The sequence below is a fragment of the Budorcas taxicolor genome, chromosome 17, assembly GCF_023091745.1.
Source record: "Budorcas taxicolor isolate Tak-1 chromosome 17, Takin1.1, whole genome shotgun sequence".
NCBI lineage: Eukaryota > Metazoa > Chordata > Mammalia > Artiodactyla > Bovidae > Budorcas > Budorcas taxicolor.
The window spans coordinates 14768555-14785706 of record NC_068926.1 but is presented as its reverse complement, the minus strand read 5'-3'; the positions used below and the strand labels follow the sequence as shown (position 1 = coordinate 14785706).

The following is a 17152-nucleotide window of genomic DNA, read 5'->3' as shown; positions in this document are numbered from 1 at the left end:
GGGTAGGGCTGGGAAAAGAGATCTGGATGGCTACACATGGGAGCTTCATGGCACCCTTGTACCACTTGTAGACCTCATGTTCCTACTGTTGGGAGGGAGGCTCCTTGGACTGCTAAGTTGAGGGTCCGGTGGGGCAGTCCTGGTGGAGTGATCAGACATTTAACCTAGGTCCTCTTCTTGGCTTCCTTAAAGTCTTAGGTCACTTCCTTGGGATGTGCTTTTTAAAAATAATTTAACACACTCACACACAAATGTTTAATCTTTCTGCATCACTGCCTTGTTCTTGGTATTGGTGATAATTATGTATCTGAAAAGCCACTCAGAGGTGTTAGAGAAGGAGCAACATCAACAATTCCTTTCATAGGTCACTTAAGCTTGATTTATCTTTCAACTGTTGAGGGAAAGGATGAGAAGAAAGCAGCTATAACCAAGAGTGGAAAACAGGAAATAGACTTACCATCATCACGATCAGCCAGGATAATCACCTTGGCGGTGGGGAATTTGGCCCCCAGATGTCCTCCCTTTGGCAGGCTCAGTGAAATGCTGAAGGATTCTTCCTCTTCATAAAGAGAGTCATTGATGATCAGGACCCGGCAGGTGCTCTCAGCCTCATCCTTGTCAAAGTGGAGGATGCTGGTGTGGTCTTTTGGACGTGAGATGTAGTCAGAGAAAGATAACTCTGCAGAAGAAATGGTGCCTATGGCAGAACCTATGTAAACAGGAGATAGAACAGAGAAAGTAAGAAGAAACTATTCTAAACAGGGAACCTGTTCCCCATGGGGTCTTTTTTTTTTTTAGATAATAGAGAATGAGAATAGTTGCTGTCGTGTTTGACTGGTGTTCGACGGTAGCCCGCCAGACTCCTTCGTCCATGGAATTCTCTAGGCCAGAATACTGGGTATTCTTGGGGTAACCATTCCCTTCTCCAGGGGATCTTCCTGACCCATGGATTGAATCCAGGACTCCTGCATTGCACGCAGATTATTTATTGTCTGAGCCACCAGGAAATGGCATTTTAAAAATAACAGCTCTCTGAATTATAAGGCACACTTGGCTCTTACTTGTCTCTCATGAGTAGCCATCATGGTCAACAAAAGAGTCCGAAATGTAGTACTTAGATGCAATCTCAAAAATGACAGAATGATCTCTGTTGGTTTCCAAGGCAAACCATTCAATATTACCGTAATCCAAGTCTATGCCCCAAGCAGTAATGCTGAAGAAGCTGAAGTTGAATGGTTCTATGAAGACCTATAAGACCTTTTAGAACTAACACCCAAAAAAGATGTCCTTTTCATTATACGGGACTGGAATGCAAAAGTAGGAAGTCAAGAAACACCTGCAGTAACAGCCAAATTTGGCTTTGGAATGCAGAATAAAGCAGGGCAAAAACTAACAGAGTTTTGCCAAGAAAATGCACTGGTCATAGCAAACACTCTTCCAACAAGACAAGAGAAGACTCTACACATGGACATCACCAGATGGTCAACACCAAAATCAGATTGATTATATTCTTTGCAGCCAAAGATGGAGAAGCTCTATACAGTCAGCAAAAACAAGACCGGGAGCTGACTTTGGCTCAGATCATGAACTCCTTATTGCCAAATTCAGACTTAAATTGAAGAAAGTAGGGAAAACTGCTAGACCATTCAGGTATGACCTAAATCAAATCCCTTATGATTATACAGTGGAAGTGAGAAATAGATTTAAGGGTCTAGATCTGATAGATAGAGTGCCTGATGAACTATGGAATGAGGCTCATGACATTGTACAGGAGTCAGGGATGAAGACCATCCCCATGGAAAAGAAATGCAAAAAAGCAAAATGGCTGTCTGGGGAGGCCTTACAAATAGCTGTGAAAAGAAGAGAGGCGAAAAGCAAAGGAGAAAAGGAAAGATATAAATATCTGAATGCAGAGTTCCAAAGAATAGCAAGAAGAGATAAGAAAGCCTTCTTCAGCGATCAATGCAAAGAAATAGAGGAAAACAACAGAATGGGAAAGACTAGAGATCTCTTCAAGAAAATTAGAGATACCAAGGGAACATTTCATGCAAAGACGGGCTCGATAAAGGACAGAAATGGTCTGGACCTAACAGAAGCAGAAGATATTAAGAAGAGGTGGCAAGAATACACGGAAGAACTGTACAAAAAAGATCTTCACAACCCAGATAATCACAATGGTGTGATCACTCATCTAGAGCCAGACATCTTGGAATGTGAAGTCAAGTGGGCCTTCGAAAGCATCACTACGAACAAAGCTAGGGGAGGGGATGGAATTCCAGTGGAGCTATTTCAAATCCTGAAAGATGATGCTGTGAAAGTGCTGCTCTCAATATGCCAGCAAATTTGGAAAACTCAGCAGTGGCCACAGGACTGGGAAAGGTCAGTTTTCATTCCAATCCCAAAGAAAGGCAATGCCAAAGAATGCTCAAACTACCTCACAATTGCACTCATCTCACATGCTAGTAAAGTAATGCTCAAAATTCTCCAAGCCAGGCTTCAACAATATGTGAACCGTGAACTTCCTGATGTTCAAGCTGGTTTTAGAAGAGGCAGAGGAACCAGAGATCAAACTGCCAACATCTGCTGGATCATTGAAAAAGCAAGAGAGTTCCAGAAAAACATCAATGTCTGCTTGATTGACTATGCCAAAGCCTTTGATTGTGTGGATCACAACAAACTATGGAAAATTCTGAAAGAGATGGGAATACCAGACCACCTGACCTGCCTCTTGAGAAATCTGTATGCAGGTCAGGAAGCAACAGTTAGCACTGGACATGGAACAACAGACTGGTTCCAAATAGGAAAAGGAGTACGTCAAGGCTGTATATTGTCACCCTGATTATTTAAATTCTATGCAGAGTACATCATGAGAAACTCTGGGCTGGAAGAAACACAAGCTGGAATCAAGTTTGCTGAGAGAAATATCAATAACCTCAGATATGCAGATGATACCACCCTTATGGCAGAAGGTGAAGAGGAACTCAAAAGCCTCTTGATGAAAGTGAAAGAGGAGAGTGAAAAAGTTGGCTTAAAGCTCAACATTTAGAAAATGAAGTCATGGCATCTGGTCCCATCACTTCATGGGAAATAGATGGGGAAACAGTGGAAATAGTATCAGACTTTATTTTTGGGGGCTCCAAAATCACTGCAGATGGTGACTGCAGCCATGAAATTAAAAGACACTTGCTCCTTGGAAGAAAAGTTATGACCAACCTAGATAGCATATTCAAAAGCAGAAACACTACTTTGCTGACTAAGGTCCATCTAGTCAAGGCTATGGTTTTACCTGTGGTCGTGTATGGATGTGAGAGTTGGACTGTGAAGAAGGCTGAGTGCCAAAGAATTGATGCTTTTGAACTGTGGTGTTGGAGAAGACTGTTGAAAGTCCCTTGGACTGCAAGGAGATCCAACCAGTCCATTCTGAAGGAGATCGGCCCAGGGGTTTCTTTGGAAGGAATGATGCTAAAGCTGAAACTCCAGTACTTTGGCCACCTCATGCGAAGTTTTGACTCATTGGAAAAGACTCTGATGCTGGGAGGGATTGGGGGCAGGAGGAGAAGGGGACGACAGAGGATGAGATGGCTGGATGGCATCACAGACTCGATGGACGTGAGTCTGAGTGAACTCTGAGAGTTGGTGATGGACAGGGAGGCCTGGCGTGCTGCGATTCATGGGGTCGCAAAGAGTCGGACACGACTGAGCAACTGAACTGAACTGAACTGTCTCTTACAGTCTCGACTATTAATATGGTAATTAGAAGACTTTTAAAACAGCCCAGGGTATTTTGGCGCGATTCACAGTTAGTGGTCTTTGAACTGTTGTTGCTGTTCAGTTGCTCAGTCGTGTCCGACTCTTTGCGACCACATGGACTGCAGCATGCCAGGCTTCCCTGTCCTTCACCATCTCCCAGAGTCTTGCTGAAACTCAGGTCCATTGAGTCGGTAATCCCATCCAACCGTCTCATCCTTAGTCGCTCCTTTCTCTTCCTGCCCTCAGTCTTTCCCAGCATCAGGATCTTTGAAAAGGGTATATACTGAATAAGTTTTGTTTAGATTAGGGACTAAATAAACTGAGGGATCATAGGGTGGTTTAGCTTCATTTGTTCATATTATAGACTGGACGGCTGAAGAACAGATAAATTACGACCAGAGAATCTATGCCATGATAATGCACGGATTTGCTCCTGCCCCTACCCTTCCCGTGGCGGCTGTAAGCTGCCACTCACGTTCAGTCTCTAAGCTGTGTCTCACTTTGCGACCCCATGAACTGCAGCATGCCAGGCTTCCCTGTCCTTCGCTCTCTCCCTGAGTTTGCTCAGACTCTTATTCATTGAGTCCGTGCTGCCATCCAACCATCTCGTACTCTGTTGCCTCCCTCTTCTCTTGCCCTCATTTTTTCCCAGCATCAGGGTCTTTTCCAATGAGTCACATCTCAGTACTCTGACCCTCACGCCCTAGGTAGAGTTCTTTGTGTGATACTAAAATATAGCCATGGAATTACTTGTTATTTTATAAAGAATACAAGGTTGACTGAATTTCAGGTTAGAGACAGTGCATTTAAACTTTTAATTATAGTAATTTATACATGTTAAGATTCCCTAATTTAAATGCACTATTTGATGAGTTTTAACAAATACATATAATCATGCAACCATTACCACAAGCATAGTATAGAACATTTTTCATCCACCAACACATGTACCTCTGGTAATCCATCTTCTTCCTTGTCTCCAAGCCCTGGAAACCACTCATCCATTTTCTTGTCACTACAGATTTACTTGCTTTATGAGAATTCCGTGTAAGTAAAATCACGCAGTTATTAGTCTTTTGCATCTGATTTGTTTCATTTAGCATAATGCATTTAAGATTCATCAGTGTGTCAGGATTTTATTCCTTCTTACTCTGGAATAGGGTTCTCTATTGTGTGGTTACATCACAATTTGTTTTTCCATTTACCAGTTGATAATTTAGGTTGTTCCCAGTTTTTTAGCTATTCTGAATAATGCTGCCACGGATACTCAAATTCAGGTCTTTGAGTCAGTATGCCATGTTTATTTCCCTTGAGTAAATACTTAGGAGTGGGGTTTCTGGGATCGAGTGCATTATTTTCCTTGTGATAAAATAAATATAACCTAAATGTACCGTCTTAACTATTTTTAAGTGTATCTGTTCATGTTACTGAACAGATCTTCATACCTTTTTTCATCTTACAAAAAAACTGAAAGTATGTGCCCATTAAATACTTCGCCACTCCTTCCTGCCCCGTCTCTGGCAGCCACCTTTCTGCATTTTGTCTCTATGAATTTGTCTACTCTGGGTACTTCAGTTAAGTGGAATCTTACAGTACTTGTCTTTTTGTTACTGGCTTATTTCACTTAGCATAATTGTCCTCCAGTTTCATCTATATTGCAAGAATCTTCCTTCTTTCTTAAGGTTGAACAAAGTTTCATCACATGGATATACCACATTTTGTTTATCCATTCATCCAGTCAGGGATACTTGGGTGGTTTAACCTCTTGGTTATTATGAATAATGTTGCTACAAACACAGGTGCAAATATATTGTGACCTTGCTTTTAATTTTTCTGGATATATACCTGGTTGTATAGGTATATGTATTGGGTTTCCCTGGTGGCTCAGCTGGTAAAGAATCCACCTGAAGCATGGGAGACCTGGGTTTGATCCTTGGTTTGGGAAGATCCCCTGGAGAAGGGAATATATATTCACTCCAGTATTCTGGCCTGGAGAACTCCATGGACTGTATGGTGTAGGCCATGGGGTTGCAAAGAGTCAGACATGACTGAGCAATTTTCACTCCCCTGGATGTAGGATTGTTGGACCATGAAAATGAAAGTCATTCAATCGTGTCCGACTTTTGGGACCCCATGGATTATACAGTCCATGGATTCTCCAGGCCAGAATACTGGAGTGGGTAGCCTTTCCCTTCTCCAGGGGATTTTCCCAACCCACGGATCAAACCCTGGTCTCCCACATTGCAGGTGGATTTCTTTACCAGCTGAGCCACAAGGGAAGCCCAGGAATACTGGAGTGGGTAGCCTAACCCTTCTCCAGCAGATCTTCCTGACCCAGGAATTGAACTGGGGTCTCCTGCATTGAAGGCAGATTCTTTACCAACTGAGCTATCAGGGAAGCCATATGGTAGGTCTATTTTTAATTTTTTGAGGCCCCTTTGTATTGTTTTCCATAGCAATTAGATATCATGTCAGAATCCCACCAACAGCGAAATTTAATGCATTTTTTTTTTTTTGGTGTTAAAAGCATAGTAACACACAAGTATAGAGCTAAAAGAGTAAAGAGTAGTCACAGTAATTGAAATGATTTAGACAGAACAGTTTTAGGAGACAAAGACTGTTTAAAATAACTCTATAGGGACTTCCTTGGTGGTCCAGTGGTTAAGACTCCATGCTTCTACTGCAGGGGGCACAGTTTTGAATTTTGGCTGGGAAATTAAGATCCCACATGCTGTGTGTGGGGAGAGGGAGTGAGTGGGGAGACTCTGACACCAGAATATACAGTGAACTCTTACAATCCAATATCAAAACTGGAAACACCCATTTAAGAAAAAAAAAAAAACTCAATATATCAAATGAGCGATTTTTGTAAAGCACAGTTATTTCCCATCACACTTCTTAACAAGAAGCAATGGGGATATGACAGTGAGCTTCTAGATGGGACATTCGAGGTCCTGCAAGGGTCTGTCTTGCTTATAGCTAAGGTAAATGCATATATGCATGCTGACGCCAATGTCCACCTTCTTCTTGCTAATATGAGTCAATGCACATACAAGCTGATGTCTATGAGCGTGCACTACCCATATAAATATAGCTTGTTAAAAAATAAGAATTGTTTCCAAATTGACTTCAGGGGACTTGCCCAGAAGAGCATTGACTTACAAAGTGTCTCAGGATGATTTTTCAATGGAACAAATTTTAGAATTAATAGGAAACAACAAATTAACTGGTTTGTCATTCCAGGAACCTAGAAAAGATTGGAGCTGGAAAAATCAATGAGCATAAAACATATTGGCTAGGGCAGAGAGAGAAACTGTCAGAAATGGACGGCTTACAAGGGGGATTATCACTTGGTGAGGACTTCCAGGGCCAGCCTGTGCTTTGGCCGCTGTCCATGGGGTCGCTGAGAGTCGGACACGACTGGGCGACTTCCCTTTCACTTTTTACTTTCATGCATTGGAGAAGGAAATGGCAACCCACTCCAGTGTTCTTGCCTAGAGAATCCCAGGGACGGGGGAGCCTGGTGGGCTGCAGTCCATGGGGTCGCTGAGGGTTGGACACGACTAAGCGACTGAACTTTCACTTTTGACTTTCATGCATTGGAGAAGGAAATGGCAACCCACTCCAGTGCTCTTGCCTAGAGAATCCCAGGGACAGGGGAGCCTGGTGGGCTGCCGTCTATGGAGTCGCACAGAGTCGGACACGACTGAAGCGACTTAGCAGCAGTAGCAGCATGACATTTCCACCCTGCTCAGTCCTGGGAAATCTACTCATGAAAGAGCTCTTGAAGCTCAAGTAAGGAAGGAGAAGTTGGTTCTTAGGATGTCAGAGGCAAGAGCTATCAAGTAGTAGAGACAGGCAGTCCCCAAGTAAAGAAGAAAGTAAGTGGCTGGCATCCTAGAAAGGCCATTGGAAGCAATGAGAAACTCTGTCAAGGAGACTTTTTATGTTCCAAGGTATACATACAAAAAGGAAAAAAGTCATAAATTCTTATAACAATCTGATTAAGTAACAAGCAATGGTTGATATGTTTTTTAAGAGCCTGAAATTTAATATACACTGGAGAATATACTTTTTTATTTTCCCCTAGTCATCTAGAATGCAGAATGTTGGTAAGAAAGGCTGTGTAAAAAAAAAAAAAAAATCCCTGTCAGAAGCTACACATTTAGCCATTCTGAATAAATATTAAAAGCAGATACATACCAGACTTGCAGAGTAAGTACCCAATATTATCTTTATGAATCTTTATTAAATATATTTCTCAATATATTTCACCTAATGAATAGTCAAATATTGATTTATCACAATTCATGAAACAAAAGTGACTGGTATTTTTCCCCTTCCTGTTTAATTTTTTTCAGCTGACAGCTCCATTGGTTGAAATACAAATGAATTTAAGTAGGTAGATTTCTGGGTTAAATAATAAGACTGAAATATAACTCATATTGAAAATCATTTGACTTGTGGAATTCTGCTAAAACAAAAAGCAAAACAATCCATACAAGCTTTTAACAATGAGAGCTGATGGGGGAAAAGAGATAGTTTAATTATGTCTCAAGTAATCAAAATATTCAGTTTGCCTAAATGGCCCCTTCTTCCTAGGATTCTGGAAATTTTACTTTGGGGAACCATTTGATCAGTTATATTCATGCATTGGAGAAGGCAATGGCACCCCACTCCAGTACTCTTGCCTGGAGAATCCCATGGATGGAGGAGCCTGGAAGGCTGCAGTCCATGGGGTCACTAAGAGTCAGACACGACTGAGCGACTTCCCTTTCACTTTTCACTTTCATGCATTGGAGAAGGAAATGGCAACCCACTCCAGTGTTCTTGCCTGGAGAATCCCAGAGATGGGGGATCCTGGTGGGCTGCCGTCTGTGGAGTCGCACAGAGTTGGACACGACTGAAGCAACTTTGCAGCAGCAGCATGGAACAGTGAAGAACATGGAATACTGGTATTTATTTTAGTTATAAAAAAGGCTCTATTTTATTGATAGCAAGTTAAGAATCCCCAAGAGTTAGAGGAGAAAGTTTTGTTTCCAAAACATCAAATGTGACTTGAGATATACACTGAGGTCTCTCACTATGATCTGGACAAATCCCTTATTTAATAGAGTCTCCAAGGAGTACTGAGGTGTCATTTCCAGGTTGCTTTCATAAAGACACTTTAGCAGCTGGCTCTCAAGCTGTAAGGGAAGCTTCCCAGGTGGTGCTGGTGGCAAAGAATCCACCTGCCAATGCAGGACATGCAGGAGAAATGGGTTCGGTCCCTGGGTCAGGAAGATCCCCTGGAGGAGGAAATGGCAACCCACTCCAGCATTCTTGGCTGGAGAATCCCATGGATGGGGAAGTCTGGTGGCCTACAGTCTGAAGGGTCCTAAAGAGTTGGACATGACTGAGTGACTAAGCATGCAGGGCATTTTATCAATGAAGAAACTGAGGCAGAGAACACCCCAGTGTCTTGTCCAGGAGTCAAAGATTCATCTTCCGATTACAACATTTTTCAACTTCCCCACTTTGTCTTATTATATTACTTGGTTATATCTTCTTGATTATACATGATACATTCTTTTAAGCATACAAATTTCCTTTAATATGTATTTTTAATAGGGCAGTGAGACAAGAAATCACCTTTCTTTAAAAGCACAGCATCTAATTCCTGATTAAATCAGACAGTGTCAGAAGCCCCCAGCACAGTTCATTTCATACCTAGAAAGGTCCATGACTTGGGGGAGGGGGACAGGTTTGGAGCAGCGTGGGACTGTCTATCTAGAGGAGTCTTTGAGACTTCTGTTCCCAGCAATTTGGTTGGCTAGGTATTCTGAGACGCTCTCCCACTACAAAATATCTAGAAGAACTAATTACTCCATCTTTTCTGGGCTCATAGGAAGTAAGAGAAATCATCAAAGGGCAAAATAAAACAAAAATAATACCCTAAAACCACCGAGCCCTAACCCCTCGATAGCTAGAGAAGCAAATCCCACTGTAGCTGGAAGTCAGAGTCGGCACTGAAGGGAGACTGGGCTGTGGCCCATCAGGGAGCTGAGCCTGAGACTCTGGGATCTGGTTCGGGATGCAGGGGAGCAGGAGTGTTTCTGGGTCAACATTGTTCTCAGATGCCAGAAGAGGCAATGCAAATCCTCCTTGGAGAAAAACTTCTTCAAGGAAAGTCCCCAGATCTTCCACAGATTCAGATCAAATCATGTGAGAAATAACTTAAATGCACAGAAAAGATAGTTCATTACAAAGATGACTTTCAGACTAAGAGCAGACTTCTTGACAAGACAATGGAAGCTGGAAGACAATGGAATAATAACTTCAAAGTGCTTTGAGATAGTAACTGTCAATCTAGAGTTTCAAGACTGAGGTTGAAATAAAGACATGTTTTGATATGCAAGAGCATTTACCCTCAGTAGACCTAGAGTCAAGGAGCTTTTAAATCATCCAAAGAACTCCTCTGAGGTGCAAGGTAAAACTTCTCTAACTTAACATACACAACTATGACCAAATAAACAGATTTTTTTTTAAAGGAAAGAAAAAAGAAAGTCTTTTGCTGAATGTGCTTGGAAACTGCTTTTCATCTCCTCCTTAACTTTACCCAGAGAAACAGCCAATCAGAGAAGTGGGGTGACACATGACTGTGGCTGACCACACCATCCCTTTCAACTGGATAAAGTTGATTATTTAAAAGCCTCAGCATGTTTGACTTGGGGTTGACCAAAACCACAGGATGATTCAATACTGTTCCTGTTCTCTTGGTTTTACATCCTGTGGTTTGCTCTTCACTGGCTGTCTTTCCAATAAAGAACAATTTCCTAATAAGAAAGTGACTAATGAGAAGAAAAAGACAGATGACATTTTTCTTGAGAATAAGACAGGGCTAGGAAGTGTCTAATTTGCATGTCCTTTTCCAACACAGCCAATGAGGGACAATTTATTCCTCTAGCCCTTTTCCTCTCCCAACCGTTTTTTTTTTTTTTTTTAAATATAATACCTCTACATCATTGTCTGAGGACACTGATGACATTTTGGGACCTTGTGGTCCCTGTGAAATCAGAGCATAAAACTAGTTACTTCTTTCACCTGCTTGTAAGTAGAATACATGTTTAGCATCTGTAAATTATTATTAATGTACAAAGAATGAGTCTGCTTTCCACTCAACTGTTTACACGTCAGCTTATACTTATTTTATTCATGAGAATAAGTAATTGGTAAGCATTTATTTTAGCAAAACTTTCAGAAAGGATTAAATAACCAAATTAAACTTTTATGTACTGAGATATTTAAGCATCTATGGAGAGTAGGTGATGAGGAATACCACAATGCTGCTTGAATGCGCATGCAAATTGTACAAGTTTTTGCTGTCTTATAATCTCACAGAGGTGTAGAAGAATCAGGATGCGACTGTGCACGTCCTGGTTTCATACTGTAGGTAAGGACCCTGACTCTGTCATACTGTCTCTCTTTAAACTTTTTGCTGCAAGCATGAGAACGAGAACAGTCCTTAGTGTGAGGAATCGAAGGGTAAAGCTCAGGGGCCAAGCAGTCTGAGCTGCGTGTGTCAGCTATGCAGGGAGTTTTCTGGAACACCAGCTCTTTTGAACCTAATGCCCTTGCTGGGAGGTGAGTTTGAGTGTAACTTTTCCCACTTGAGGTGGAGACATCTCCATATCACACTGTCAGACCTTCTGAGCTCTCTATTTCCTCTGCTTGTCATTCCACAGGGTAGCTCTTTCCAGAGGCAGAGGGGTGGCCTCTCCCATTTTAGCAATTGTATACAATCTTCCAAATTGGATTGTTTATCACTTTATTTCTCCCATGCGTAGAATCATTGTCCTCCAGACACTCTGCTTGGGGACAGAAAATATGCCACCGGTACCGGAAGTAGCCCAGCAGGAATCCTGAGCAGAGGATGAGGGCACTTCCTCCATCAGTGGCTCCGCCCACCTGTGGCCACGGCCCCAAAGATCCAGGCCCTTGTTCCTCTGCAAAGACTCCAACTAAAGCTCTGTGTGGACGTGGGAGAGAGGGCTGGCACATTCTTCTGGGGATCAACTAGCTAAGAAGTCCTCAAGGACTACCTCACCTCTTGCTGCTTTTCCCACATGGGGTAATACCAGGAAGAAGTTGAGTCATCCTGGAGTGTGAAGTCAAGTGGGCCTTAGGAAGCATTACTACAAACAAAGCTAGTGGAAGTAATGGAATTCCAGCTGAGCTATTTAAAATCCAAACAAATGATGCTGTTAAAATGCTGCATTCAATACACCAGCAAATTTGGAAAACTCAGCAGTAGCTACAGGACTAGAAAAGGTTAGTTTTCATTCCAGTCTCAAAGGAATGCCAAGGAACATGCCAAGGAATGTTCAAACTACCGGGCAATTGCATTCATTTCACATGATAGCATGATTAAGCTCAAAATTCTTCAGGATAGGCTTTAACAGTGCATAACTGAGAAATTCCAGGTGTACAAGCTGGGTTTCAAAGAGGCGGAGAAACCAGAGATGAAATTGCCAGCATTTGTTGGATCATGGGGAAAGCAAGGGAGTTGCAGAAAAACACCTACTTTTGCTTCATTGATTACACTAAATCTTTGACTGTGTGAGTCACAAAAAACTGCGGAAAATTCTTAAAGAGATGGGAATACCAGACCACCTTACTTGTCTCCTGAGAAACCTATATGGAGACCAAGAAAGAACAGTTAGAACAGGACATGGAACAATTGAGTGGTTCCAAATTGGGAAAGTAGTATGACAAGGCTGTATATTGTCACCCTGCTTAGTTAACTTCTATGCAGAGTACGTCCTGTGAAATGCCAGGGTGCATGATTCACAAGCTGGAATCAAGACTGCTGGGAGATTTATCAACAATCTCAGATATGCAGATGATAACACTTTAATGACAGAAAGTAAGGACGAACTAAAGAGTCTCTTGATGAGGGTAAAAGAGAAGAATGAAAGAGCTGGCTAAAAACTCAGCTTCAAAAAACCAAGATCATGGCATCCAATCCCATCAATTCATGGGGGCAAATAGATGGGGAAACAATGGTAACAGTGACAGATTTCATTTTCTTGGGCTCCGAAATCACTGTGGCTTGTGATTGTAGCCATAAAATTAAAAGACACTTGCTTTTTGCAAGGAAAGCTATGACAAGCCTAAACAGCATATTAAAAATTAGAGACATTACTTTGCCAATAAAGATCCATATAGTCAAGCTATGGGTTTTCCAGTAGTCATGTATGGATGTGAGAGTTGAACCATAAAGAAAGCTGAGCACCAAAGAATTGATGCTTTTGAACTGTGGTGCTGGAGAAGACTCTTGAGAGTCCCTTGGATAGCAAGGAGATCAAACCAGTCAATCCTAAAATAAAGCAACCCTGAATATTCATTGGAAGGACTGATGCTAAAGTTCCAATACGTTAGCCACCTGATGTGAAACGCCAACTCATTGGAAAAGACTGGATGCGGGGAGAGATTGAGGGCAAGAGGAAAAGTGGTGGCAGAGGATGAGATGGTTGGATGGCATCACTGACTCAATGGACATGAATTTGGGCAAACTCTGGGAGATAGTGAAGGATGGGGAAGCCTGGCACGCTGCAGTCCATGGGGTTGCAGAGAATTGGACACAACTTAGCAGCTGAACAACAGCAACAAAACTTGAGTTGCTGAAGGTACAGGTAGCTGGCATATCTGGTGCCTTTGCGAGGGGAGCAGACTACAGGACTTCCCAGCTCTGAACATAGCCGAACACGAACATTGTGCTACAAGGCCTTGTCCTTGTATTTGGTTATGTCCTATGCAATAATGTAATAGTCATGAAACAGTGCAGGACCCTATGGTCCTTACGTCCCCACCATGTCCTTTACCTGCCTTTTATCTGTGGAAAACTTTAGTCAAAAAAAATAAACGTAATCGGAGAAGTGAGAAATGCAGAAACAAAGGAAAACAGTCAAAGGAGACAGAATATCAAGGATGAGGTCATGAAGCATAGTCAGGGGCCTTTGGTTCTTTCTCAAGGGCATAGACAATAGTTTGAGCCATAGCTTATCAATGGTCTTACATATTAGAACACCAGGGTGAAGAAGCTGACCACATGATGACCAGACTGTACTCATGACATAAGCTGCCACAATTCTGAGAACTGGCCTCAAGAAATGGGAACAAACAGATCCTGGAACTGAAGATTAACTGTGCCTTAAACAGTCAAGATGATGCTGGTCAGACCACCAACAACCAGTCTGAAGATGACTGTCAGAGCTGACTGGCTATTTCTGCAGGTAGGCCCCTCTGTCCGTCTATAAAAGCTCTTGTCACTCTGGACGCCAGTTGGGGCAGAGCAGGCCTTTGGACAGATGTCTGCCATCCACCCACCCCAGTTGCCAGCATCTGAAATAAAGCAAACTTTCTTTTCCACCGACCTGACTTGTCTTGCGGCTTTTGAGTGGCAAGCAGCCGGACCCCACCTCACTCTTTCAGTAACAGCTGGTATTTCAAAATGAATTCCTGACTTACTGCCCAATCCTCTGTCCCCTGGGGCAGAGGAGAATGCATTCCGATTTCTCTTCTCAACGTTGGCACCACTGATATTTTAGACACAAGCAGTGTTAGTTTCTCAGTTATGTGCAACTTTTTGTGACCCCATGGACTGTAGCCTATTAGGCTCCTCTGTCCATGGGATTCTCCAGGCCAGAATACTGTATTGGGTTGCCTTTCCCTTCTTCAGGGGATCTTCCCAACCCAGGGATTGAAGCTGGGTCTCCTGCATTGCAGGCAAATTCTTTACTGTATGAGCCAAAGGGAAGTCCCTGTATTTTAGATAGATAATTGTTTATTGTTGTGGTTATGCTGTGTGTTGTCAAGTGTTTAGCGAGTGTAAGCATAGATTCTGACAGCCTGGACATATGGAAGGTCAGATCCTGTATAAAAATAGAACTCTGATACACAACCTGCAGCAACTAGCTGCTGCTAAGTCACTTCAGTGTCAAACCGCAACAGCTATTAATCATCTATCCCAAACTGTCAGAACTTAATCAATAACCCCCAGCTTTTCTGATTCATGCCGGGCTTCCAATTTGGGAGCAACCAGAGAAAGCCAACTATGCTCCCCTGTCCATCCACAGGCTGCCTCCAGTTTATCCAAGATGACAGCGTCTAATCAGGGCACACCCTTTCTTCACTATAAAGCTTCCCACTCCTCTGCCTGCCTTTGTCATTACGGCTGTTCAACTCCTAAGGCTCCTCTGTCCTTCACCATCTCCTGGAACTTGCTCAAACTCATATGTCCATTGAGTCGGTGATTCCATCCCACCATCTCATCCTGTCACCCGCTTCTCCTCCTGCCCTCAGGCTTTCCCAGCATCAGGGTCTTTTCCAATGAGTCAGCTTTTTGCAACAGGTGGTCAAAGTATTTGAGCTTCAGCTTCAGCATCAGTCCTTCCAACGAATATTCAGAGTTGATTTCCTTTAGGAGTCTCTGGCTCTGATCTCCTTGCTGTCCAGGAGATTATCAAGAGTCTTCTCTAGAACCACAATTTGAAAGCATCAGTTCTTCAGCACTCAGTCTTCTTTATGGCCCAACTCACACCTGTATATGACTACTGGAAAAACTGTAGCTTTCACTGTATGGACTTTGTTGGCAAAGTGATGTCTCTGCTTTTTAATACGTTGTCTAATTTGTCATACCTTTTCTTGCAAGGAACAAGTGTGTTTTAATTTGATGGCTGCGGTCACCGTCCGCATTGATTTTGAAATTCAAGAAAATGAAATCTGTCACTGTTTCTACTTTTCCCGGTCTATTTGCATGAAGTGATGCCTGCCTTTGAGTCTCTGCCAAATGCAGTGATGGTGGTTGACCCTCTTGCTGTGGTGAACTCTGAATAAATTAGCTTGTGATGTAATAAAGTTTTGGATTTTGTCCCCATTTCCCAACACGCAGCTCCTAAGTCTTTGAAGCCAGGTACCTTCTCTATGCTAATGGGCTTACCTTGTGGCTCAGGAGTAAAGAATCTGCCTGGCAATGCAGGAGACATTGGTTCAATCCCTGGGTCAGGAAGATCCCTTGGAGAAGGAAATGGCAACCCACTCCAGCGTATTCTGGCCTAGGAAATCCTGTGGACAGAGGAGCCTAGCAGGCTACAATCCATGGGGTGGCAAAAGAATCATGACTTAGGGACTGAAAACAAACAGTGACTGGTAGCTGGTGCTCTCAGGGAGCCATCGGATGGGGACTGGTTGCCAGGGAAACCAACCAGGCGACAGTTGTAACTTTCAGTCCCATTCCCTGACCTCCAGGGAGAGGAAGGGCTGGAGGCTGAGTTAATCACCAATCATGCCTAAGTAATGAAGTCTCCATAAAATAGTCCTAGTCAAGGAGTCCAGAGAGCTTCTAGATTGCTGGGAGGGTGACTTACTCAGAGGGTGTGAAAGTTCTGTGTCCCTTCCACCCTCCTTAGCTTATGTGTCTCTTCCTTCTCCCAGTACCGAGGCTGCTCTGTCCATGGGATTCTCCAGGCAAGAATGCTGGAGTGGGTAGCCATTCCCTTCTCCAGAGGATCTTCCTGACCCAGGAAACAAACCCAGGTCTCCTGCACTGTAGGCAGATTTTTTACCGTCTGAGCCACCAGGGAAGCTCATCCTTTCTGATAAACCTGTAATCTAATAAGTGATCTGTTTTCCCGGGTTATGTTAGCTGTTCTAGAAAATCACTGGACCCAAAGAAGAGGTGGTGGGAACCTCCACTTTATACCCCATCAATTAGAAGCACAGGTGACAACTTGGACTTGCTTTTGGCATCTGAAGTGGGAGCAGTCTTGTGGGACCGAGTTCTTAAACTGTGGGTTCTCTGTTGTCTCTGGGCAGATAGTGTCAGAATTGAATAGAATTTTAGAACACCCACTCGGAGTCTGCATGAACCGGAGAATTACTTGGTGTGGGAAGAACCTGCACACATCTGGTGTCAGCAGTGACATGCGTACAGAAAAGTGTAGCTAACTTTTACAGAATTCGCATGTGGTTCCGTCATTTTTGCCCATCACATAATTCTAATGAGCTAGAAAACATGACCTTTAGGGAGTGGACACAGCTACATTCTGACTGTATAGCAGTGGTGAGGTCAGAAAGAATAGGGCATTGTGGCCTATTATAATTGGGGGGCATTTTTAGTTGTTGGCGGGGCTGGAGGGAGGAGAAGAAAGAGATTGAGTATATAGAGACTATTTCACACTGTCTCCAAGATGCAAACATGATTATTAAAAATAAGAATCCTTACTATATTTTTCACCAGCATATATAAACTAGTTTACATCAAATGTCTCATTTGACCCTCACAAAATTTTGTGGGTAGTCACAACAGAAGTTTTGTATTACTGTTATCATCACTGGCTGCACTGGGTCTTTGCTGTGATAA

General features: G+C 42.8%; 1 protein-coding gene across 1 annotated transcript in view; it reads right to left on the bottom strand.

Moving 5' to 3' along the window:
* Positions 1-17152, bottom strand: part of FREM3 (FRAS1 related extracellular matrix 3) — a 101731-nt gene that overhangs the window by 18658 nt on the left and 65921 nt on the right. The window contains exon 6 of the mRNA XM_052655072.1: positions 458-709. Coding sequence (XP_052511032.1) covers positions 458-709 — 252 coding nt within the window. The remainder of the gene's footprint in view (positions 1-457; positions 710-17152) is intronic.